This window comes from Ranitomeya variabilis, chromosome 1 (genome assembly GCF_051348905.1).
Source record: "Ranitomeya variabilis isolate aRanVar5 chromosome 1, aRanVar5.hap1, whole genome shotgun sequence".
In the NCBI taxonomy this organism is placed as follows: Eukaryota; Metazoa; Chordata; class Amphibia; order Anura; family Dendrobatidae; genus Ranitomeya; species Ranitomeya variabilis.
In genome coordinates, this window is record NC_135232.1 from 1,036,099,293 (window position 1) to 1,036,127,081 (window position 27,789).

The 27,789-nt window shown below is 43.0% G+C and overlaps 1 protein-coding gene across 8 annotated transcripts in view; it reads right to left on the reverse strand.

Annotated features, from left to right (window-relative positions):
* The window catches only part of PCM1 (pericentriolar material 1), a 130,676-nt gene that overhangs the window by 50,118 nt on the left and 52,769 nt on the right, over positions 1-27,789 (reverse strand). For all 8 annotated transcript variants that reach the window (XM_077279661.1, XM_077279656.1, XM_077279662.1 and 5 more), the window contains exons 7-11: positions 23,775-23,991; positions 23,057-23,252; positions 4,274-4,453; positions 1,507-1,664; positions 78-319 (exon numbers count right to left, since the gene is read on the reverse strand). In XM_077279661.1, the coding sequence (XP_077135776.1) occupies positions 78-319; positions 1,507-1,664; positions 4,274-4,453; positions 23,057-23,252; positions 23,775-23,991 (993 nt within the window). The remainder of the gene's footprint in view (positions 1-77; positions 320-1,506; positions 1,665-4,273; positions 4,454-23,056; positions 23,253-23,774; positions 23,992-27,789) is intronic.

Below are 27,789 nucleotides of genomic sequence, written 5' to 3' on the forward strand. Positions count from 1 at the left end.
TGACATCAAGTGTAGAATTAGCCTCTTTATTTTCTCCACGACAGAACAGAATAAAGCTACTAAAATATATATTATACCAATGCTACGAGATCCTGTAGTTGTCGGAGCTTCTGTTTGGCTGCTATGAGTCTGTTAAATTTCTCCTCAAAATCATCGTCGTCGTCATCATCATCATCATTTTGGTCGTCTTCTGTGACACTGCTGCGGCTAGAGAGAGAAGCAGCGCTCCTAGGACCTTCATCTACATCATCGTCGTCGTCGTCAAGGCCTTCAATTCTGTCTTCCCTTTTATCCTTGGTATCTCTATTATAAAGGCATTCTACAACACAATAGCAACAAATGAAATATACAAATTGACCCTAATAACTTTCCAACATCTGTGATAACACTTTGTAAATATTACTCCCAGCAATATGCGCTCCTGAAGGATGATGATGGAACTCGATATTCTGATGTCATGCATGTCATTATACCTGAGGAAGACTCCAAGAAGTCGAAACCGGTTGTATTTTAGTTTGAAATAAAAATCATCCTTGAATCAGAATCTCGAGTTCCATTATCATCCTTCCTTATTGCTGGGAATAATATCTACAACGCGTTATTGCATATGAAAGCACTGTTCAGTGCGCTCATCAGTTTCAAGATCTCTGCAGCAAACTGAATGGAAAGAGGAATGGAGAGATCCATGGATTGGATCTATATGCAGCATCTCAAGACACTAAAAAGGTGCTACACTCAGAAGTCTGCGCTTCCCGTTTCTCTCCCTATAATCCCCTCTTGTTTCCAACATCTGTGATATTCCGACAAACTGAATACAAATGCAAATAGATTTCAACACTCATCCTCAGTTCTAGTGAACCCAACTTATTGCTGGATGGTTTATTACTGCTCTGATCCCAGCAGCTTTGGCCAGGAAGCCAAGAACCAGTCAACCTTGTGGGTAAACAGGGCAGAAAACACTAGATCATCTAGCTGTAATACTGATAGATTTATCAGGAAGTTTAACTATTAGATACGATACATTCCTTTATCTGTGGGACTCAGATTTTTTTTAAATCTTTTTTTTTGGATCAAGAGAGAGTATTCACATATCTATTAGAATCATGAATGCGAGTGACTCAGAGCAGGTCGGTCCTATTCCAATTTGGTTCTGTGGATCAGACATTAAAGCTTTGGTGAACAGTGAGAGACTGATGTAACCTGAGGTCTGCCGATGTACATCAGTGGATCACGGATCTGTTTAATAATGAGTGATAAACATGTAACCTTACAGGGTTTTTTTACTGGCTTGGAAGAAAGCACACTTCAGCAACTATGAGGCAACTAGGATGACATTAAGAAAATCAGTCCGTGTCTCTCAGATGGTAACTCTCACACATGTGAATATAGTCTTAGAACAAGGAAAACAGTAGTAATAATCATCTTGAAAACTTGATAATGAACATTACTGAAATCCGTGGCCAAGGTCATCAGCTTACATAGACAGGCCCTCACAATATTGCATACCTAATGCAGACGATACATTGAGGCTTCTTAAATTCGCTGCAGACCGGTTATTTATTTCACAATCCGTATTACATGGCCTTTCATCTCTGTTATTTACACCACACTGTGAATTAGTGATGCCGTTTGCTGGTCCCCAGCTACTCAGACGTTGGGGGTTTCTGGAGAAAAAAAACACAAAAACATGAATGAATGAATTGTACGGTTATACACCGGTGCTTTATGCTTTTAACAGGGGGCAATTTTGCACTTAAAAAGAGGCTCTCATGTACGACAGTCTGGGCTGGCGGCACGATATTACCCCGATCCCTACTGTGTACTCTGCTGTCAACAGGAGGAGCTGTGCCTCTGCAGCTCTGGAGAAACACCGGGGACTGGCGCTGGACAGATCCAGCAATGCACCGGCCATCTCTCAGACTGCAGGGTTGGCCAGTAACGTAGGCAAAATAACAGTAAACAATAGAATTAAAAAGCCCTGTGTGCATTTTTCATAAGAAGTATATTGTAAAGTTTGTTTCTACAAATGTTACTTGTGTCAGGAAAAAAAAAATCTAACGGCTGGGGCTGCAGTGATGGCTCTAATCATACAAATTCTGAAGGGAATTTCCTTTCTTTAACATTACATCTAATATTACTGGCCTTGGATAGGACAGAAAAATCCCTTTATAATACACAAATAAAAATTAGGACAGTGCAAGTCACAATTTTGGTTTTTCCCTGAAGCTTTACACTATATACTGCAATACAATGGCACTGCCGCATACAGTACAAGCGATCACACGATCACAGAATCAAGTCCCTTAATGGAACTAAAAATAATAGTTTTAAAAAATATTTAAAAAAAAGGTACAATAAAAAAAAAAATTAAAAAGTAAACATTTTGTTTTGCTGCGTTCGTAAGTCTGATATCAATTTATAAAATTAATCTAATCAGTAGATACTAAAGCAAAACAAGAAAATGAATGAATGACGTAATTCAAAACTACAAATTGTACAGTAACCAAACAAGCCCTTATACGATGTGGAAGGAAACAGATATGGCTCTGGGAAGAAGAGGATGAAAAAACAAAAAAGAGCAAAAACGAACATTTGGCTGCATCGGTAAGGAGGTGAGCAGGAAAAAGAATAAAAATGACTGACGTTTTGTCCGTCCTCTTCTCCGTCACCACCTCTTTGGTCGCCCCTACTGGTCCCCATCTAGCTTGCTGCATCAATCAAGTGTTATAAATATATGTGCCTGCTGCAGCCAATCACTGGCTGCAGCAGTCTCAGGCTGCGTGCACATCTCCGCTGAGAGCAGTGATTGGTTGCAGTAGTTATGTGACTATTCTCATACGTAATTGCTACAGAAAGATAAATGGAGATTGGCAGGAACCACTGAATCTGAGCAGAAGCCATGTTTTGTTTCATTTTACAACATTCACAGCTGTAACAATAGGTTTAACCCCTTAATGAACAGCAACATTTTTTTTTTTTTTTTTAAATCTGACCACTGCCACTTTATGTGGTAATAACTCTGGAATGCTTCAACTTATCCCATTGATTTGGAGTCTGTTTTATCGTAACACATTGTACTTTATGATAATAGTAAACTTAGGTTGATATGTTTTGTGTTTATTTATAGAAATATCAGAAATTTGACAAAAAAGTAAAAAAATTAGAAATGTTCAAACTTTGAATGGTTGTATGCCTTTAATCCAGATAGTCATACAACACAAAAACAATAGGAAATTACATTTCCTTCATGCCTGCTTTACATCAGCACCATTGGTAAAATGTTGTTTTATGTTAACATTTTAAAAGGTTTAAAAATGTAGCAGTAATTTTTCATTTTTTTAAAGGAAAGCTTATTTTTGTTAGGGACCAATTCAGTTTTGAAATGACTTTGGGGGTCCTATATATTGGATTCCCCCAAAAGTGATACCATTTTCAAAAACAGCACCCCTCAACATATTCAGAATTGCTTTCAGATAGTTTATTAACTTCAGGTGCTGTTCAGGAACTAATGCAAAGTGGCATAACAGCGATGAAGAAATGTTTAAAATTCTTATCACCTAAATGTTTTTAACTTCTGAAGAGGCCGCTAAAGCTGGAAGGCTTGAAGACCATTATTTGGCCACGAATTACCATCGCAAACATCAGGAACACGCAATCAAGATCCCAGGGTGCCGATGGGGTTAAAGGAGAGAGCCCCCACACTCTGTTAACCATCTAGATGCTGTAGTCACTATTGACATCAGTATTTAACGGGTTAAACAGTCAAACGTCGGTGTCAACACTGATCATGGCGGATGCAGCAAGTTGTGTACAGCTGATAGCTGCAAGATTGCCACTCGTACGTGGATACTAGCCTCTTATATCGCAGGTCCGTTTTAAGTCGTATCGGTGGTCATTAACAGGGTAAGGCTGGGGTGGGGACCTCAGGCCAGTGGGTCGTTTATGGCCCTCGATCTTTTATCCAGCCCATGGGTGGAGTTGGTGCGTAATTTGTACGTCCCCAGAAGGATGGTATAAATATCTAAATGGCCCTTGGCTGGAAGTAGAAAAAAAAAAAAGATTCCGCACCCCGGGTTTAAGCTCTGATATGTGCAAACACAATGTCATCAACCAGCAATGGTACTGTGGAAATGATGGACACTATGGTTGGTGTACCTCTTAGGCTATACTTTGTGCTTACTTTTAATCGATTCTTCACATTCTATTTTAACTTGTTTTTTTAAATCCCTACGTGAAGCAGAGCGTAATGCAAAGATGTTTTGAGGAATTTCACCTGATGTTGGTAACGGGCTGATCAACCTCCTGGTCAGATTCAATCCATGAATCCTCAGTTTCGTCTTCCTCGTCCTTCGTGTTCTCATTTACAGCATCAGTAATCATATCGGATGTCTGCTCGTAATACCGGACCAAATCCCGCAGCTCATTTAACCGTTTACGAACTTCTTTCAACTTCCTAAATGAAAAAAAAAATTAAATATATTGTGCAAGCCATACGAAGAGTAAATGGGTTAAAAATCTTTCATAGTCTCATTCATAGACTGGCATTGTTTGATAGAATAATATATACCGTATATACTCGAGTATAAGCCGACCCGAGTATAAGCCGACCCCCCTAATTTTGCCACAAAAAACTGGGAAAACTTATTGACTCGAGTATAAGCCTAGGGTGGAAAATGCAGCAGCTACCGGTGAATTTCAAAAATAAAAATAGATGCTCCATACTGTTCATTATGGCCCCATAGCTGTGCCATATAGTGCTCTGCACCGTTCATTATGGCCCCATAGCTGTGCCATATAGTGCTCTGCACCGTTCATTATTGCCCCATAGCTGTGCCATATAGTGCTCTGCACCGTTCATTATTGCCCCATAGATGTACCATAGAAAGCTGTGCCATTGCTGCTGCTGCTGCAATAAAAAAAAAAATGACATACTCACCTCTCTTGCTTGAAGCTCCTCAGCGTCCCGTCCCGGCGTCTCTCTGCACTGACTGATCAGGCAGAGGGCGGCGCGCACACTATATGCGTCATCGCGCCCTCTGACCTGCACAGTCAGTGCGGAGAGACGCCGGGAAGATGGAGCGGTGCCCGGCGTGTGGAACGCAGACAGGTGAATATGTAATACTTACCTGCTCCCGGCGTCCCGCTCCTTCCCCCAGACAGCTGGTCTTCGGTGCCGCAGCCTCTTCCTCTATCAGCGGTCACCGTTACCGCTCATTAGAGAAATGAATATGCGGCTCCACCCCTATGGGAGTGGAGTCCATATTCATTTCTCTAATGAGCGGTCCCACGTGACCGCTGAACAGGGGAAGAGCTGCGGCACCCGGAGACCGTGGGACTGCAGGACAGCGCCAGGAGCCCCGGAAGCAGGTAAGTATGCCTCAGCGCCCTCTCCCCCTCACCCACCGACCGTGACTCAAGTATAAGCCGAGAGGGGCACTTTCAGCCCAAAAATCTCGGCTTATACTCGAGTATATTATATAATATATATATATATATTATATATATATATATATATATATATATATATATATATATATATATATATATATATATATATATATATATATATATATAAAATATATATATATATAAAATATATATATATATAAAATATATATATATATAAAATATATATATATATATATATATATATATATAAAATATATATATATATATATATATATATATATATATATATATATATATATAAAATATAAAATATATATATATATATAAAATATATATATATATATATATATATATATATATATAAAATATATATAAAATATATATAAAATATATATAAAATATATATATATATATATATATATATATATATATATATATATATATATATATATATATATAAAATATATATAAAATATATATAAAATATATATAAAATATATATATATATATGAAAAACTACGAGATTCAGAATAATCTGCGGCACTAGGTGAATTTCTCTTCACAGGTTAATTTCATTCGGCAATATATAAGCAGACTTCCACATTTCCGAGATTTCAGCAAGTGAGGGCGGTGCACCGTAAAAGGTAAATCAAGACTTCATATGTAGTAATCCAAAAAACAGATCAGGCACTCACCCAACGTTGCTGTGATTAACGTCCTTTATTCGCTGTGATCAGCGTTTAGACTTCCATGGAGAGGCGGCAGGAACAGAAACAAAAGAGGGTGCGGGGGAACAAGTGAGGACAACGGCCGTTTCGCGCGAATGCGCTTCAACGGGTCCACGTGCAAACAACACACATGTCACTTCCTTTTAAGGGGATGGACAATAACGTGAAAAAATGTACAAATGTGCTCAAAATAATAAAAAGTACAATTTGCAATAGAAATGCGTACAAAGACATATTCCACTCATGAATGAGCGATCATTAGATAATTAATCTAAGCCATTTATGACTACAACTATATCGTATATTTCTTTTATAAGAATACCGCCATATCTAGCTTGTCATTCAGGCCAATTGGACCCTGAGCATTGGTGTTTAAAATCCACCTTGCTTCATGTTGAAGCAAGAGTTTATTCCGATCCCCTCCTTCAGGTGGGGAATTAACCATTTCCAAGCCTGCAAAACGCAAGACATCGGGATTTGCACCGTGATGATTTTTTACATGCTCAATTAGCCGCAAAGAGCCTTTTCCTGTGGAGATTGATTTATAATGTTCCCTGAATCTAATAATTAGGGGGCGGATGGTTTTACCGATATAGAAGAATTGGCATGGACAATAAATTATATATACCACATATTTACTTCTGCATAGAATAAAATCTCGAACCGTGTGTATTATCGCACCTATACGGAGGGGATTTTGCGTTAGATGGAGATGGCAGTAATTACAGTTTCCACATTTGTGGTTTCCCTGTGGTAATGATTTTTCTAGCCAATTGACATTTTCAGGTAATAAGCGGTTACGGACCAGGAGATCTCCAAGATTTTTAGTTCGTTTATACGCAAATTGCGGTTCTAGGGAGGTAATTTTGGATAGATCTCTGTCATTCTGGAGAATATGCCAATTTTTTCTAATGGCGGAGTAAATTTCCTTATCCATTTGACTATGAGTAAAAGCGAAGGTGAACTTTTGCTGTTTTTGACTCCCTTGTTGAATTTTTTTACAATTTTTTTGCAAGGCATTTTGTGACAATTTTTCTACTCTGCGTTCGGCATTTGTTAATATACTGGCAGGATAGTTTCTTTTTTGGAACCCTATTTTTAGTTCTGCAATTTGCTCCTTGAAGATTAGATCGTCATTATTTATCTTTCTGTAGCGAACCATCTGACTATATGGAATGCTTTTTCTTGTTCTCCACGGATGTGCGCTATTAAAATGAAGTAGATTGTTTGTGGCCGTGGGTTTTTTGTGTACCTTTGTTACAAGATTACCATCAATGACATTAATTTTTACATCTAAAAATTCTAATTGGTTGTCACCAAAAGTGGAGGTAAATTGCATATTATCCTTATTTATACAGTTCAGATGTTCAACAAAACCATCAAAAGCATTCTTAGAACCGTCCCAAATAATAAAAATGTCATCTGCAAACCTTAAATATAATTTCATATGTTGAAGAAAAGGATTTGAAATAGATGTAATATATTCTTCTTCAAAGGCAGCCAGGAATAAGTTCGCAAAAACGCATGCGACAGGCGTGCCCATGGCCGTGCCTGTGTATTGCAAGTACCACTTGTCGATGAATTTAAACGCATTGTGCGATAAAACGAATTCCAGGCTTTCCAAAATAAAAGAGATGAAATTTGTGTCTTTTTCAGTATTAAGCAGAATTTTTTTAATTGCTTCTAGGCCATTCTTTTGTGGAATCCGTGTATAGAGACTGACGATGTCAATAGATGCCAGAGTGAAGCTTGGTTGCCAATCAATTTTATTTAGAACAGATAGAAAGTCTCCTGAATCTTTAACAAAGGACGGTATTTTTTGCAGCAAGGGCTTTAATAGCCAATCCAAAAATTGTGAAAGGGGCTCGGTAAGCGATTCTTTCCCCGAAATTATGGGACGTCCTGGAGGATGTGTAGCACTCTTGTGGATCTTAGGAATGCTGTACCAGTGTGGAATTTTAGGATGTTCGGGCAAAAGTTTTTCCGCTCTGTATTTTGATAATGTACCCTGTACTACAAATTTATTTAATAGTGCACGTAGTTTTTCTCTGAATTTCACTGTGGGGTTATTATCCAATAGTACATATGTTGTTTTATCATTAAGCTGTGATAAAGCCTCCGTGACATAATAGTTTTTATCCAATATAATGATGTTACCCCCCTTATCGGCTTTTCTGATAATAACATCCTTCCATTGTTGCATTTCATGCAACGCCTTTTCCTCATTTTGCGTGAGATTTTTATTGGGGGTACGATACAAGAGTGCTTCCACATCCTTCAGGACCAAGTCATGAAATAAATCTATAGAATTTCCTGGGGAGATGGCTGGCATGTAATTAGATTGAATACCTCCTCTGAAAGGTTCAGGAGTTACTTCAAGCGCCTCTTTCTCTCTGGCAGTTTCAACGTCATCAGCTTTATCACACAGCTGTGCTAATAATGCTGTGTCATCTATTTCCCTGCTATCAGTAGGTGGAAACGCCATAAAACCTAAGTTTCCTATAGTGGCTGGGCATTCAGTTGTTAATTCGCTTCTCTTCTGTGTTTTTGTTTTGTCGCTTGCAAAGTGTTTATGAAGGAACAGGGAGAAGAATGTATTACTGCCACTACATCACAATCCATTGAAGCCCCTTTAGGAAGAAAACCAGACGAGGGGGCCGGAGACATCATAAACAGGGTGGATAAAAATCAATGTTTTTTTAAAAAAAATCAAAAAAAATCGGATTTTTTTGATTTAAATCGGATTTTTTTGATTTAAATCGGATTTTTTTCAATAAACTGCTTTTTGAGGAAAATATTTTACCATCCAAAGGTTCTTCCATCATGAGATAAAGCTGAGTTGTTTAACTCAGTAGAACAAAGGCTGTATATGTGTAACATTCACAATGCCATGCTCTTCCAGAGGTTTCTGTAGGATGCTGACTATCCAACAAGTTTGGGCATGTCAACTGAATGGAAAAAGAAACTAAACCAAAAGTGAAACCAAGCTAGAAGTGTGGAATTAAAGGGGCAGTATGAACAAAATGTGGAGGCTATTAATAGTTTATACAATTAAGACATGCTGCTTTTAAACACCTACCTATTGCCATATAGTAAAACAAAAAAGATTTTTACTTACTTTGGGGTCCCCCCCTCACCCTGGCGTTAGATCGTTGCCCCTAGTTTCGTCCGTGTAACTATGGGCGCACATGCGCACTGCTCTCACTTCTCATTTTAATCGTGATTTATATTAAAAAAAACCTTTTGATTTAAATCAGTGATTTAAATCATGATTAAAATCATGATTTAAATCGATCCGATTTAAATAGAAAAAAATCTTTTGATTTAAATCGTGATTTAAATCATGATTTAAATCGGCGTGATTTAAATCAATCCACCCTGATCATAAAACAAAAGAAACGCAAGCAAGTGTCGTGGAGGAAGTGAGCAGAAATGATGATCAACTTCGAGTAATTAATCTGTCTAATAAAGTGTTAACAGCTGACCAGGAGCGAGTTTTATCGTTGGGTTTAAACTTTTGCATACCTGAACAATTTAATTTGACTAATTTTAAAATTGATTTGTTTAAAAGTGTAAGAAAAATACATCTTCATAAACACTTTGCAAGCGACAAAACAAAAACACAGAAGAGAAGCGAATTAACAACTGAATGCCCAGCCACTATAGGAAACTTAGGTTTTATGGCGTTTCCACCTACTGATAGCAGGGAAATAGATGACACAGCATTATTAGCACAGCTGTGTGATAAAGCTGATGACGTTGAAACTGCCAGAGAGAAAGAGGCGCTTGAAGTAACTCCTGAACCTTTCAGAGGAGGTATTCAATCTAATTACATGCCAGCCATCTCCCCGGGAAATTCTATAGATTTATTTCATGACTTGGTCCTGAAGGATGTGGAAGCACTCTTGTATCGTACCCCCAATAAAAATCTCACGCAAAATGAGGAAAAGGCGTTGCATGAAATGCAACAATGGAAGGATGTTATTATCAGAAAAGCCGATAAGGGGGGTAACATCATTATATTGGATAAAAACTATTATGTCACGGAGGCTTTATCACAGCTTAATGATAAAACAACATATGTACTATTGGATAATAACCCCACAGTGAAATTCAGAGAAAAACTACGTGCACTATTAAATAAATTTGTAGTACAGGGTACATTATCAAAATACAGAGCGGAAAAACTTTTGCCCGAACATCCTAAAATTCCACACTGGTACAGCATTCCTAAGATCCACAAGAGTGCTACACATCCTCCAGGACGTCCCATAATTTCGGGGAAAGAATCGCTTACCGAGCCCCTTTCACAATTTTTGGATTGGCTATTAAAGCCCTTGCTGCAAAAAATACCGTCCTTTGTTAAAGATTCAGGAGACTTTCTATCTGTTCTAAATAAAATTGATTGGCAACCAAGCTTCACTCTGGCATCTATTGACATCGTCAGTCTCTATACACGGATTCCACAAAAGAATGGCCTAGAAGCAATTAAAAAAATTCTGCTTAATACTGAAAAAGACACAAATTTCATCTCTTTTATTTTGGAAAGCCTGGAATTCGTTTTATCGCACAATGCGTTTAAATTCATCGACAAGTGGTACTTGCAATACACAGGCACGGCCATGGGCACGCCTGTCGCATGCGTTTTTGCGAACTTATTCCTGGCTGCCTTTGAAGAAGAATATATTACATCTATTTCAAATCCTTTTCTTCAACATATGAAATTATATTTAAGGTTTGCAGATGACATTTTTATTATTTGGGACGGTTCTAAGAATGCTTTTGATGGTTTTGTTGAACATCTGAACTGTATAAATAAGGATAATATGCAATTTACCTCCACTTTTGGTGACAACCAATTAGAATTTTTAGATGTAAAAATTAATGTCATTGATGGTAATCTTGTAACAAAGGTACACAAAAAACCCACGGCCACAAACAATCTACTTCATTTTAATAGCGCACATCCGTGGAGAACAAGAAAAAGCATTCCATATAGTCAGATGGTTCGCTACAGAAAGATAAATAATGACGATCTAATCTTCAAGGAGCAAATTGCAGAACTAAAAATAGGGTTCCAAAAAAGAAACTATCCTGCCAGTATATTAACAAATGCCGAACGCAGAGTAGAAAAATTGTCACAAAATGCCTTGCAAAAAAATTGTAAAAAAATTCAACAAGGGAGTCAAAAACAGCAAAAGTTCACCTTCGCTTTTACTCATAGTCAAATGGATAAGGAAATTTACTCCGCCATTAGAAAAAATTGGCATATTCTCCAGAATGACAGAGATCTATCCAAAATTACCTCCCTAGAACCGCAATTTGCGTATAAACGAACTAAAAATCTTGGAGATCTCCTGGTCCGTAACCGCTTATTACCTGAAAATGTCAATTGGCTAGAAAAATCATTACCACAGGGAAACCACAAATGTGGAAACTGTAATTACTGCCATCTCCATCTAACGCAAAATCCCCTCCGTATAGGTGCGATAATACACACGGTTCGAGATTTTATTCTATGCAGAAGTAAATATGTGGTATATATAATTTATTGTCCATGCCAATTCTTCTATATCGGTAAAACCATCCGCCCCCTAATTATTAGATTCAGGGAACATTATAAATCAATCTCCACAGGAAAAGGCTCTTTGCGGCTAATTGAGCATGTAAAAAATCATCACGGTGCAAATCCCGATGTCTTGCGTTTTGCAGGCTTGGAAATGGTTAATTCCCCACCTGAAGGAGGGGATCGGAATAAACTCTTGCTTCAACATGAAGCAAGGTGGATTTTAAACACCAATGCTCAGGGTCCAATTGGCCTGAATGACAAGCTAGATATGGCGGTATTCTTATAAAAGAAATATACGATATAGTTGTAGTCATAAATGGTTTAGATTAATTATCTAATGATCGCTCATTCATGAGTGGAATATGTCTTTGTACGCATTTCTATTGCAAATTGTACTTTTTATTATTTTGAGCACATTTGTACATTTTTTCACGTTATTGTCCATCCCCTTAAAAGGAAGTGACATGTGTGTTGTTTGCACGTGGACCCGTTGAAGCGCATTCGCGCGAAACGGCCGTTGTCCTCACTTGTTCCCCCACACCCTCTTTTGTTTCTGTTCCTGCCGCCTCTCCATGGAAGTCTAAACGCTGATCACAGCGAATAAAGGACGTTAATCACAGCAACGTTGGGTGAGTGCCTGATCTGTTTTTTGGATTACTATATATATATATATATATATATATATATATAAAATATATATATATATATATATATATATATATATATATATAAAATATATATATATATATATATATATATATATATATATATATATATATATAAAATATATATATATATATATATATATATATATATATATAAAATATATATATAAAAATATATATATATATATATATATATATATATATATATATATATATATATATATATATATATATATATATATATATATATATTAGATTGTGGCCCGATTCTAACGCATCGGGTATTCTAGAATATGCATGTCCCCGTAGTATATGGACAATGATGATTCCAGAATTCGCAGCAGACTGTGCCCGACGCTGATTGGTTGAGGCAACCTTTATGACATCATCGTCGCCATGGCAACCATTATGACATCTACGTCGATACTGTGCCCATCGCTGATTGGTCGAGGCCTGGCGGCCTCGACCAATCAGAGAGGCGGGATTTCCAGGACAGACAGACAGAGACAGACAGACAGACGGAAAAACCCTTAGACAATTATATATAGATATAGCTATATATATATATATATATGTATGTGTGTGTGTATATATATATATATATATATATATATATATATATTTTCACAATTTATATTGAAATATTAAAATTTGCAGCCATTGTTGAATGTGAATACCCGTCTTTAAAGCTTATCATTTATCTAGACCGACCACTGCTGCAGTCAGTCTAGCCTGTAAGCACAAGCGGCCGCGGGAGTCAGGAGGCAACAGTGCACTCCGGTGATCCCTGTCAGCGTCAACGCTGCAGCTTACAAGAAAACAGAAAATTTGTGCTCTGTGCTAAGCCATTGTTGCTAAACAACAGTGGTCCGTCTACTAGACAACAATCTGCAAAGATAAAAATATTAATACTTCAAGAATGGTTGTAAAATTTAAACAGGAAAGAGGGATTTTTGTGTACTCACAGTAAAATCCTTTTCTCCGAGCCAATCATTGGGGGACACAGACCGTGGGTGTTATGCTGCTTGTCACTAGGAGGACACTAAGTGATACAAAGAAAGTTAGCTCCTCCCCCGCAGTATACATCCTCCTGCTGGTTCTCAGCTAACCAGTTCGGTGTAAAAGCAGTAGGAGATCAGTAACAACATATGAGCTTACAGCATGTCATATTATATATGAGAATATAGCATATCAGATTATAAACACATATAAGCATAACCTAATACCAGGGTGGGAGCTGTGTCCCCCAATGATTGGCTCGGAGAAAAGGATTTTACGGTGAGTACACAAAAATCCCTCTTTCTCCTTCGCCTCATTGGGGGACACAGACCGTGGGATGTACCAAAGCAGTCCCTGGGTGGGGACAACATCAGATCAGGCCCTGTGTAACCGCTACTTACAAGTGCGCCAACGCGGCTTGCAGATTCCGCCTGCCCAGACTCCCATCTGTGGAAGTGTGGGAATTATAGTGCTTCAAGAATGCATGCGGACTGGACGAATCCGCAAGCTTGCAGGCGTGTCTTGTCGACGCCTGATGCCTAGAACCCACGATAGACAGGGAGATAGGCTGAAAACTAACACGGAAGGACTCCTGGATAGTGAAAGGAATACACCAGGCTAAATGGCCGATGAAGACGGCTAAACCCTTCCTGTAAATGTCAGGAAGCTTTCCTCTTACCGTCAGGAAGCCCAAGATACAGTGTCCAACCTTAGGAAGGACGCCGTCCTCGAGACGTACCTACTCAGAGCACTCGCTTCATCTGGAATATGGGTAACTCTTTCCATTTTGTGGACTGGAGCCGAAAGAGATGAGGGAAGAACTATGCCCTCATAACAGTGGTAATACAATACCACCTTAGTAACAAGGGACGGGGCTGGCCTGAGGACAACCTTGCCTTGACGGAAATAAGGGAAAAAAAGTCTGAAAGGACCCGTTAGCACCGAAGGCTCGTCAGGATGAGGATATCGCAGAGAAAAAAGGGGCGACCTTCCCTAATAGTAAGGTCTGTCCGGATCAAAAAAGGAGTCTACTGTAATACTCCTAGGACCATTAAGGTCCCAATGATCTAACGGTATGCGATAGTGAAGATAGGGAAGAACTACGTGTGAAAACTTCCTGCGAGAAAGTCCATACTTGCAGTTTTGTTGCAGAAAGGCGGAAAGCTACCAGCTCCGCAAGCAAAAAAACTGATGTGGTCAGTGCAGATTTCTGAGGATCACTGGGGCCCTTTCTGCTTCTGAAAAGCTTTCGGAAGTAGTGGAAGGGGAGTTATGGAAACTGGTACCATGGAAGAACCAAAGCATGCAGTGCGATGGCTCTTGGATCTCGAGGCCGAACCACGAACTAGAGTACACAGGCGATCAGTCTGATGGAAGACTTCCGGGTGAAGTTCCCACTCACTTGAGGCGAAACCCTGAAGGCTGATTATGTTCGCCGCCCAGAGTTATACTCCTGGGATATGTACTGCCGAGATCACCGAGTGATAGATCTCGGCCAATCAGAGAATGTGAGGTACCTTGGCCATGGCACCTGAACGTGGGTACCTGCTAGATGATTGACGTATGGCACAGCCGTGGCATTGTCCAATTGAATTCAGATAGGTTGACCCACCAGAAGGCAGTGGACCTATTGTAGGACTACCGTTCAGATCTCCAGAGCAATGATCGGGAGAAGAGGACTGGCATTGGTAGTTACTAGTAACCACTGAACCGAGAGAAAGGCCCTGGATGAAGAAGGAGCTCAGAGTATCGTCTGAAAGTCTGTTTGACTTGCTGAAAACAAACGGAGCGAAGGAAATTGCTTCCATTGTCGTCACCATTTTTCCTCAGAACCCTCCCAGCAAATCGAATGAAATGAGGGGATGAGTGATCAAGTGCGGGAGCTCCCTGTTGAAGGACCATGACCTTGTCTGGAGGGAGAATTACCATCCTTCTGGAAGAGTACCGGATCATCCTCAAAAAGGATATCTGCTGGGCTGGAAATGAGAAGTTGTCTAAGTCTAGCCACCAGCCCAGGTGAGAGGGTATCGCAAGTGATATAGACTACTTAGCGTAGTCCTGGAAGGGCAGCTAGACAGTCAGCCAAACAGGGCAGGACGACCACGCCTCTAGGAACATGACAGCCACCATGAGCCTTGCAAACACTCTGGGTGCGGTAGAAAGGCCGAAGACAAGGTCGTGACTTGAAAATGCTGCTCACCAATGGAAAGGCGAAGGAATTTTTGAAGAGGGTAAGCATCCCGAATGTCAATGGATGCGAGAAACTGTACCTTTTTCTGTTGAAGTAATGGCTGAGCGGAGGAACTCCATTCGAAGAAGAACCCTTGTGAAAGGTTGTTAGAAGTTTGAGGTCCAGGATCGGTCCCACTTCTCGTTCCCCTTTTTGGAACCAAGATCCCTTAGATCTAGACTGTCCTGGACAACCCTTCCACTGCTGGTCGGGGCTTTAGGAACGTACGATCCTTTGTTAGTCTCCCGCTCAAAAGATTTGATTGACCAGCTGTACTGTCTTTAGGAAAGGGTTACTGGTGTCAATCAAAGTAGTTAAGGTCTCCAGCCAGGAGACCATTGCTCTAGCAATCTATGCGGCGGCTAGGGAGGGTAGAGGGCTGGACCCGAAGCCGCAAAACGGAACGAACCAGATTTGCTATCTGACAGACCGTGGCATTTTTAATTGATGACACATCGGGCAGGGATACTGGTAGTTAAACCACAAGAGATTGTACCCGGTTAATCTGCCAAGTGGCAGAATGCGCGGCTGCATCCAGCAGGTCATAGTCTCTTGCCATCGCCGCTCTTTTTTGACGGTGCAGAGTTAAAAATTAGGAACCCTCGATCCACCATCCTCTTAACAGGGAAGTGGAGAGGGATCATCCGCCTTCTTGCATCTTCTTTTAAATAGTGGTGATGCAGAGGGGGGTGCTCAGACGCCCGAAAAGGGTGCCTCTGTACATCCACAGAGTTCATGTCTCCAGGTGGACAGGACAGGTTGTCTGGCGTTAGGCCAAAAAATTATATATATATAAAAAAAGACTGATACATTGTTGTAGTTAACTTGTCGCCAGCTTGTAGTGAAATCTTGAAGTTTCCGTGTGCCCGTCTGTTGATGGTGTGGGGAGATCGGTGTCCTTTAAAGGGCCCGTCACCCTTAAAAATCAGACCAGGCATGGCATCCCACGTAGAGGCTTCTGTCCAGTGAATCGCATATCCGGACTGGATGGCAAATGCTCTACGAGGGAGTTTAGTCTCCTTATGAGGGACACTGTGTAGTCTAGAGCAGGACCAGAGTCCTCGTCAATGTACAGAGATTGGATGATGATATAAATAGGCGAGTTCATCCTTTACTGAAGCTCTGTCAAGTCCAGGTCCAAAGCAATATCCGATCCGTGTTCAGAGTCTTGTTGTCAGCAAATCTTTGGAGAGAGACCATGAAATTAAAACTTCCGTTTTGTAGATGCCTGTCCCTGCTAGCCGACGGATCCCATGTAGGATAGGGACCATGTATATCGGCCCTGCGAGCACTCCGAGCCACGGAGGGATTCAATTTCTTGGTCAGAAAAACCATGGGTTGCGGCATTGACGAAGTCCACTGAGGGAACTAGTTACACTGGGATAAACTGGGATCAGCGGCGGAGGGCTCCTCATTTATGACCGGCTTCGGATTGGTCATGTGCCTTTAAGACCAGGGAATACTGGTCGTGTGCCTTTAAGACCAGGGAATACTGGTCGTGTGCCTTTAAGACCAGGGAATACTGGTCGTGTGCCTTTAAGACCAGGGAATACTGGTCGTGTGCCTTTAGATAAAATCTCGCAGAGAGCGAGAAGCGCCAATCCGGGGGGCGGAGCCGCAGGTACGACGTGGGCAGAGCCTCAAGACTTCCATGAATAGGCCCAAGCCGGGGCCTAAATTTCTGCAGCTGGCGCCAGCGTAGAAGTGAGGGGCGTTGCAGTGGCCGAGAAATTTGAGCGCTTCCGTGCCAGGCGAAAAGCACCAGGAAAACGGGCAGAGCCGCCTTAGGGCGCCATAGTGCGCTTCCGGGGTGCGGCCTACACATCGGCCGAAGCCAGGGGCTAAATTTTTGTAGCCGGCCGGAGCGTTACCTCAGCGAGGTGGGCCACAGTGAAACCTGAGACTGCCTGTGAATATCCCGCTGCAGAAGCCCATCGCTGGCAGGATCCACTCACCATCTGTGCGCGTCCCGGCAGGGAGCCGCGGCGGATGTCGGGTATTGCAGCGTGGACGGTGCAGGGATAGAGAGCTAAACCTCAATCCATCATCCCTTTGTTAGGGAGGTGGAGAGGAACCGTCCGCCTCCTTGTGCCATCCGCTTTCACAGTGGTGGGACAGTGGGGGCTGCTCGGACGCCATAGAGAGGGGCCTCTGTACATCCACGGAGTTCAGTCCCCGGGTGGACAGGGCCAGTTGTCCGGCATTAGGCCTGGCTCCAGGAGAGGATACATGGCGGCGACACTCCATGGGGTCGCCTGCTGCTGGTGTGGGGAGATCGGGACCGTGAAGGAACCGTCGCCCCTGAAGTGAGCTGGGCGGGGCTCCGGCGGTTGGCGGGGATTTCAACTGCAGCCTAGTCTGGCTGAAAAAGCCGGGGACTAAATTTATGGAGCCTGCCAGTGGAGCGCGTCGGCAGGCTGCGGCGTAGCACCGAATGATTGCCGCTGGCGTCCGGCCAGCGGCACCTCTCCCCAGGGACCAGGACCGCACCTTCCACGCAGGCAGCATGAGGACGGAAACTACTCACCACCACCGAGCAGAGATGCAGCCTCTATTGTGAGGGAATAAGCTCAATCGATCCTCCCTTTGTCGGGGGATGGAGAGTCTCTGTCCATCTTCATATGTGCCTGCCGCAGGGGACTTACGGCTGTGCCTGCCGCAGGGGGCTTACGGCTACTGTGGGGACTACATGATGCCAACAGGTGAGGGCTTAAATGTGGAGGAGCCCGGGAGATGCACATAAGAGGTATACTCTATGTGCTCGCCATCTTACAGGGGGGAGATCGGGACCGTATAGGAACCGTCGCCCTAGCGTAGATTAGGCGTGCCCCAGTCGTCGCAGGAAAGGTACGGGGAGGTATACTCGCCGTGCTTGCCTGTTGATGGTTCGGGGGAGAGCGGACCCTGAAAAGGAATCCGTCGCCACCTTCACTCCATTAATTAAAAAATAAAATAAAAATTTACAGAAAATAAAAAATGTTGGGGTCTGAAAACAGACCCAAGTGCCTCCTACAGACACTAAGCAAGAACTGGTTAGCTGAGAGCCAGCAGGAGGGTGTATACTGCAGGGAGGAGAGAACTTTCTTTGTATCACTTAGTGTCCTCCTAGTGGCAAGCAGCAAAACAACCCACGGTCTGTGTCCCCCAATGAGGCGAAGGAGAAAAGAAAATTTCCGACAATACCTTTTTTTACAGATGGAAACGTTAATGTACTATGCATTGAATGCATCACTATGCCACTATGGCATCCATAAAGATTTAGTCTACTAAGAAGAAACTTAATTATTAACACAGCGTATTGAAATTTGTGTCTTTAAGGCCTCAGTGAAGGTGTAACATTGACACAATTTAAAATGGAACACAGTAATTTAACCCCTTAAAAACCACCAATACGCCTTTTAACGGCACTTAAACCACAGCGCCGCTGAGATTTTCTCAGGAGTCTCGGCTGCCGGGGGTAGCAGAGACCCTAGAGAACATGATTCAGGTCGGTTTTTACAGACCCTGGTGTTGCGATCGCCGTTATTAACAGAATAACGGCGACCGGAAAAAACAAACAGATTTTCCATTGAATGTCTCTCTCCTCTGATATGACTGCACATCAGAGGAGAAATAGGGTCCCCCAATCACTCCTGCAGTACCTCCCGGTGTCCCTGGACCCTCCTGCTTCCCCCCCACGGTCACTGGCCTCTTCTTCCGGGAGGAAAATGGAGGGTGCATGCGCAGTGCCGGCACCCGGCAACATTAGATTTTTCCTATTGGTTCAATTTTGATCACTGTGATAGGGTCTATCACAGTGATCAAAATAATAAAAAAAAGTAAATCAACCCCCCCTTTATTACCCCCTAAGTTAGGGAAACATAATAAAATTAAAAAAAAAGTATTTATTTCCATTTTCCCATTAGGATTAGAGTTGGGCTAAAGTGAGTTGGGCTAAAGTTAGGGTTGGGGCTAAAGTTAGGGTTGGGGCTAAAGTTGAGGTTAGGGGTGTAGTTAGGGTTATGGCTGGGTTGGGATTAGGGTTAGGGGTGTGTTAAGGTTAAGTTTGCGGTTAGTGTTGGGATTACGGTTAGGGTTGGGATCAGGCTTCTTTTACACTTACCGTGAGATTTTGCGCCCCTTTTTGCAGCCCCAATAGTTTTCTGTGGCTGCAAAAAAGGGCCGCAACAAATCCACGGAGCGCCGTATGGCCACATTTACGGCCGGGAAAAAAGATTGGGCCTGCTCGTTCTTTTTCACGGCTTACGGATACGGCCCCCCCATTGTAAATCAATGGGGCCACAAAAACAACGGAAGGTTGTTTTTGCGGTGCACTGTGACTTCCGGTTTTGCAGACCGCCGTTTTTTTCCCCCAATACTTTTGCTATAGTATTGGGAACCCGAAAAAGTTCTTTGCGGTCATTTATTGTGGCAGACCGTGAAAATTGCGGCAATACGGCAGGCAAAAAAGGCCCGCAATAATGGGCTAGCGTTAGGTTTGTGGTTAGGATTATGGTTAGGCTAGGGTTATGGTTGGGATTACGGTTAGGGGTGTGTTGGGGTTAGGGTTATGGTTGGGATTACGGTTAGGGGTGTGTTGGGGTTAGGGTTATGGTTGGGATTATGGTTAGGGGTATATTGGGGTTAGGGTTGGAGTTAGAATTGGGGGTTTTCACTGTTTAGGCACATCAGGGGCTCTCCAAACACGACATGGCGTCCGTACTCAATTCCAGACAATTCCGTGCTGAAAAAGTCAAACGGCGCTCCTTTACAGCTCTGCCGTGCTCCCAAACAGTGGTTTATCCCCACATATGGGGTATCAACATACTCAGGACAAATGCACAACTTTTACCTCCTGTTACCTTTGGGAAAATAAAATTTAGAGGGCGAAAAGATCATTTTTGTGGAAAAAATTTGATTTTTTTATTTTCATGACTAAAAGTTATAGAACTTCCATGAAGCCCTCGAGGATTCAATGTGCTCACCACACATCTAGATACGTTCCTTGGGGGGGTCTAGTTTCCAAAATGGTGTCACTTGTGGGGGGGTTCCACTGTGTAACAACTCTGCTGGCATCACGGCATGGCCTCGCATTTCTCACACTATCTTACCCACTGCTCCAGGCCATGATGTGGTTTCGGTTTTTTGCCAGCTCCATGTTCTGTGTCTCTGCTCTCTGCATGCTTCATGGCTCTGTGTATAGAGGGGCGGCGCCTGAACTCTCTGGTTCTTATAGGAATCAGGTGCATCTGTCTAATCTGTTCCTGACCAATTGCCAGGAGGCCTCCAGTATATAGTGCAGCTCCACCCAGTGTTCTGGGCCTGTGCAATGTGTTAGCTCAGTTAGTGTCTTGCTTCTGAGCTTGCCTGGCCTTTCTCTGAGTTACTCCCTCTCTGGAGGCTTTTCTGTGTTATTTCCTTGGTCTTGTTGTCCGCCCACCAGGAGGCAGTATATCCTGGTCCCAGTGTCTTTGTCCTTGTGTCTTGTTCCATTGCCTTGTCTGCACTTAGTCTTACCTCGGTCTCCTGGTCTTTGGCTTCCTTCCCTGTTGTCTTTCCTTGTATTCTCAGTCTGCTTACACTCCGCACTCTTGCAGCTCTGCCTGCTCTGAACCTTTGTTACTTTACCTCTGCTCCTCACTTCTGCGTTTCTGCTCCTTTCTTCTCAGCTTATCTTCTGCTGTTGCAGTTATCCCTTGCTGCAGCTTCTCTCCACATTCCTTGTGGCTTTGCTCAGCTTTGCTGCAGAGACCCCTCCCGCAGCTCCTCTCCGCTCCTTGCGGTTCTACCTGGCTCCGCTCCTTGCGGTTCTACCTGGCTCCGCTCCTTGCGGTTCTACCTGGCTCCGCTCCTTGCGGTTCTACCTGGCTCCGCTCCTTGCGGTTCTACCTGGCTCCGCTCCTTGCGGTTCTACCTGGCTCCGCTCCTTGCGGTTCTACCTGGCTCCGCTCCTTGCGGTTCTACCTGGCTCCGCTCCTTGCGGTTCTACTTCTCCTGCACTTGGCTCCGCCGCCAGCTCTTGGCTCCGCCTCCTGCCTATCTGCACTTGGCTCCGCCGCCAGCTCTTGGCTCCGCCTCCTGCCTATCTGCACTTGGCTCCGCCTCCAGCTCTTGGCTCCGCCTCCAGCCTGTTTGCACTTGGCTCCGCCTCCTGCGGTTTTGCACTTGGCTCCGCCTTCTGCTCTTGGCTCCGCCTCCTGCACTTCTGTTCTTGCCTCTAGCTCCTATGCTTTCGCTCTGCATCCGCTCTTGCGGTCTTTTTCTACTTATTCCTAAGTCCTCGTGTCTGAACAGGTTCTTACCCGTTCTACATACCTGCCTGCAGACCGGTCCCTACCGGTTCTTCCAGTGTGCCAGTCTTGTCCACCAGTCCTGCCAGAGAGCCAGCCGTGCCTGCCTACCTGAGAGCCAGCCGTGCCCGCCTGCCTGACAGTGTTCCTGTTGTACCCGTCTGCCTGCCTATGTGCCAGCCGTGCCCGCTTGCTTGTCTATGTTCCGTTCCCCGGTGGGATCAGCAGCCACAACCAGACTCCACCCTGGAGTGGTACCTGGTAGCTTCCTATTGCACAAGTCTGAACTCACCATCAGAGGCTCCAGCGAACACCTAGGAAGCTACTTAGTTACGCCCCTTCCTGGGAAGTTTGGTCTGTGGTCCAGTGGGGCCACTCCCCCGCACGCCCGCGCCAACCAGTCTGGGCGCGAGCATGACACACTGTTTAGGCACATCAGGGGCTCTCCAAACGCGACATGATCTCAATTCCAGCCAATTCTGCAATGAAAAATTCAAATGGCGCTCCTTCCCTTCCGAGCTCTGCTGTGCGCCCAAACAGTGGTTTATGCCCCACATATGGAGTATTGGCGTATTCAGGAGAAATTGCACAACAAATTTTTTTGTTCATTTTCTCTTTTTACTCTTAAGAAAATAAAAAAAAATGGCTCTGAAGTAAAATTTCCTTCCGCATTGTCAGTTACCGTGAAGCACCGAAAAAGTTAATAAACTTCTTGAATGAGGGGTGAAGTTTTTAGAATGGTGTCACTTTTGGGTATTTTCTGTCATGTACACCCCTCAAAGTGACTTCAAATGTAATATGGTCCCTAAAAAAAATGGTTTTGTAAATTTTGTTGTAAAAATGAGAAATTGCTTGTGAACTTTTAAACCTTATAACTTCCTAACTAAAAAAAAAAAAAATTGTTTCCAAAATTGTGCTGATGTAAAGTAGACATGTCCTCACGTTTCATCTGATATTTGCATGTTATTTAGTGCTAACGTTTACATATAACAAACATTCCCATATATAATATATAGTAATTGTTATATAGTATATTAGAAGTGAAATGTTGCCAGACTATAATGTGTAGTGCAACTAAACTGAATCAGAGATGGAGTGACGGTGAATGTGTAGGCAAATAGTATGTGTTCAAGCAACAGCATTTTCTTGGTTACTATATCACATGAAGGTGATGGCATGGAACGTACTTCAGCTTTTCTGCAGGGTTCTGGTTTTCCTCGTCTTCACTTCCGTTCATGGAGGCTGAAGAACACGCTGCTGCAGCGCTGGCGGCTTTGGCTGGAGTGTTTGATGCCCTTTTATCTGTAACCTGATTAGCAGAAGAAGTGGAACCTGTGCTTCTTTGATCCAAAACCCTTTGGGGAGAGACTGAAGAACCTGCAACTGATAAAACAGATACAGGTTTGCGTACTTATTTGTATTTTATTGTTTTGCACCACTGAACACACAGCTTCCATACAGATCTAGTCATCTCGTACTAATGCCCATCTGCAGCTGATATTATAACCAGACCTACAGGACATTAATGGAAAAGTGGTACAAATATGAAGTCTTTCTTTAGCTTATTTCAATCTTGTACCTCTGAATTGCGAGTGGAAAATCACATGATGTAGAAACATTCTAGAGATGTATGGAAAGGTTTTCTGCCACGGACATATCTGCCAAATCCCGTTTTTTTCTACTAAAAATGTATTTCAGGCACTTGGCCATTAAGAAAAGGTTTCAGCTTTGTAAAAAGCAATATTGTGTTTTATGATGGACTATAATACCATCTGTGAGTCATGATCAGTACGGAGTACGAATAATACACACCATAGTTAAGATATATATACATCACGAAAGTAACTGAAAATTGTGCTGAAAAGTTAAAAACAGACGCTATTATAAGCCCTTATGTCAACTTACATGTAGTGTTATTCAGATGGTGATCCTGTAGTGTATGGAGCTCTCCCAGTATAGAATCCATTTTCTGTTTCTTTTCTAATAACACTCCGACTTTACTGAAAAATGGCCCCCTTTCTTCAGAAGCAGGTTCCGATATGGACGAGTTTAAACTTTGGGAAATTGCTCTGGTTAGTGATAAGCTTTCCGCTTGTCTCCGATTATCTGGAACCGGGGGACTCTGAAAGCAAATATCAAAATAAAAACAAGACGAGACATTCAAAAATGGAAGCTCGACTGAATTCATTTGTGTGCGTATCAGGCTATGTTCACACGTTGTGGGTTTTTTTTCTGCAGGCAAAACCTGCTCTTGGCAATAAAGAGGCTGCTTACAAAGAGCGGGGTTTTGCTGGGGTTTTTTTTTGTAGTCTCTTGTGCATGCTGATAAAGTTAAGTTACCCCAAAAAACATCATAATGCAAATTCCTTAAGGTTTTGAACCAGAAACACAGCAAAACCGGATACCTGCCTTCTTGCTCTTACTCATTGCTTTCTATGGGTAAAAAAATGCTGAAAAGCTGAAAGACGTGACATGCTGCAGTTTGTAATAACGCCGCAGTTTTCCAAATCAGTCAGGAAAAAAAAAAAACAATGTGTGTATGACATTTCTGAAATCACGTGTTTTACAGTACCAGCAAAACCTATCTTAAAATTTGAAATAAAAAAAGCAGCAAAAAATATAGTTCTTACCGATAACGGTATTTCTCTGAGCCCACGACGGCACCACGGAGAGAGGGGATCCGCCCACCAAGGACAGGAAAGCTACAGATAAAAAGGCGGTACCTCTCTCCTGCATCAGTTTGTTTACTAGAGAACGATGGGAGACTATGAACAGAGACTTGTTTTAAACATTACTTAACGACTTAATTTGAGATACCGCGTGACTATTTACACTATCAGCATAAGGCACTATAATAATGTGCACACCCAAGAAGTGAAGGGAGGGAATGTACGGGTGCCGTCGTGGGCTCAGAGAAATACCGTTATCGGTAAGAACTATATTTTTCTCTGACGCCCATGACGGCACCACGGAGAGAATTGCAGAGATTTGTACATTAGGGAGGGACCACCGCTTCCAGAACCCTTTTACCGAAGGTAAGGTCTGAAGAGGAGATAAGGTCCAATCTATAGTGCCTATAAAAGATGGACGGTGAAGACCAGGTAGCAGCTTTACATATCTGCTCAATTGTAGCTCCGGCCTCCTCCGCCCAAGAGGTTGCCACCGCTCTCGTTGAGTGCGCCTTGATATTTCCCGGGACGGGTACGCCACTCGATGAGTATGACAGGCTGATGGCTTCTGTAATCCATCTCGCCAGGGTGCTCTTAGATGCTTTCTTCCCCTTCCGGGGACCCTGGAAACATACAAAGAGAGAGGAATCCTCCCTACTCTCCCTAGTGGCTTCTATATAATGCATCAGGCATCTCCTCACATCTAATGTATGTAATGCCTCCTCCTCGTTTTTGGGGTTAGGACAGAAGGAGGGCAGGGATATTTCTTGTGTCCTATGAAAACGGGATGCCACTTTTGGGAGATATGCTGGGTCAGTTTTTAGGATGACCCTATCATCCAGGATTTGCGTGAAAGGGGGGTTGGCGGATAAGGCCTGGATATCACTGACCCTACGTGCGGAAGTGAGCGCGACGAGTAAGGAAGTCTTAAGGGATACATTTTTAATTGAAGCATCCGCTAAGGGTTCAAAGGGAGGTTTAGATAATGCCCTGAGGACTAAATTTAAATCCCACTGAGGGGTAGATTTCACGGGTAGAGGCCTTAATCTACCGGCTGCTCTGATGAATCTAGATATCCATCGATTTCCTGCTAAATCATAGTTGAATAAAGCCCCTAAAGCCGCTACATGGACTTTCAAGGTGCTTGTGGCCAAACCCAACTCTAATTCATTCTGCAGAAATTCAAGAATGGCTTTCAGGGGGACGCCCTCCCCCATTTTGGCACCTGAAGATGAAAGGAATTTTTTCCATACTTTCCCGTATTGTCTGGTTGTGACGGGTTTTCTACTTTGTAGCAGTGTAGATACCAGCCCTGGGGAAAACCCCCTGCTTTCTAGTAACTCCCTTTCAAATGCCAAGCTGTCAAGTGCAAACTTGCCACCTGTGGATGATGAACTGGGCCCTGGGAGAGAAGGTTCGGGAGATCCGGTAGTACCAATGGATCGGAGATGGACATTCTCATCATCCAAGAAAACCAAGGCATCTGCGGCCAGAACGGAGCTATCAGGATTATGTGAGCCCCGTCCTCCCGAATTTTCCTCAGCACTGCTGGAATTAGAGCAATAGGGGGAAAAACATATGCTAGTGGATGGTTCCAGGATATCAGGAACGCATCTAGGGAAACAGGGTTCCCCAACGGCGTTATTGAGCAAAAGGGGTTCACTTTTTTGTTTAGATGGTTTGCGAAGAGGTCTATGTTCGGTGTGCCCCATTTTAATGAGATCTGAGCGAATACTGACTGATTCAGCTCCCATTCCCCTTGTTTTAAGCGAGTGCGACTTAGGTAATCTGCCCTGTAGTTGTCCACCCCCTTTATATGCAGGCCTGATAGGGATTGAAGGTTGGTTTCGGCTATGTGGAAGATTGATCTGGTTATCTCCATCAGACTCCGAGAACGGGTACCCCCTTGGTGGTTTAGATATGCTATCACCACTTTGTTGTCCGACATAACTCTGACATGGTGAGACCGGAGGGGCCCCAAGAACTCTAATAGTGCAAATTTTACCGCCAGAAGTTCCTTCATATTGGAGGACACTTTTCTCAAATATGGAGGCCAAGCCCCCTGGGCTAGCAGGTCGTTCAGGTGAGCCCCCCACCCGCTGGGACTCGCGTCTGTTGTTACTATCTGAGATACTGGAGTTACCCACGGGACTCCTTGAGCAAGATTGTCTTGCGAGGTCCACCAAGCTAGTGACTGAATCGTGTTTGGAGATAAATTTAGCCGACCTTCTAAATTTCCTTTTAGAGAGACTTCTTCTGACAAGATCTGCCATTGAAGCTCCCTTGAGTGTAATTGAGCCCATTGGACTGCCGGGAAGCAGGCCATCATGGATCCCAGGAGGGACATAGCTTGGCGCAGGGTTATGGCGGGGTTGTCTCGCCTTCTGGATACCAGACTTATGATGTTTTGAATTTTTTCCTCTGGAAGACGGCATACTTGATTTATAGAGTCCAGAGTGAGACCCAGGTACTCCTGGATCTGGCATGGTAACAACCTGGATTTTTTTAAGTTCACCAACCAGCCCAGTTTTTCCAGTGAATGTCTGTTTTCAGCTGTTCCTCGCAATGTTGTGGAGAGGAACCTATTATCAAAAAATCGTCGAGGTACGGCACTATCAAGGTATCTTGCTCCCTCAGGTGAGCCATTACCTCTGCAACTAATTTCGTGAAGACCCGTGGGGCTATAGCCAGCCCGAAGGGTAGGGCCAAGAATTGAAAATGGTATATCACCCCCCTTATGTGGACTGCTATTCTGAGGAATTTCTGATGATCTTTGTGGACAGGGACGTGATAGTAGGCATCCCTTAGATCCAGGACTACCATAAAACACAGTGGAAACATTTTTATCGAGGTTTTTATTGTTTCCATTTTGAATGGCTGGATTTCTAGAAATTTGTTTAGGCCCTTCAGATTTATAATAGTCCTGAAGGAACCGTCCGGCTTCTTCCTCAGGAACAGAGGGGAGTAATACCCTTGACCTCTTTCTTGTGGGGGAACTTCCATGAGAACCCCTTTGTTTACCAGTCCCATGACCTCTTTTTCTAGTGCTAGTTGCTCTTCCTCCGAAGATTTTAGCGACGTTGTCATGAACGAGGGATGAGGGGGCTTTTGGAATTTTAATTTCAGTCCGGATCCTATTATGTTCAAAACCCAAGGACTGCTGGTAATTTTTTCCCAGGCTGAGAGGAAGAGGGCCAGTCTCCCCCCCCACCTGGGGCAAGCATTCATTGCGCGGGTTTTTTGTTGAATAT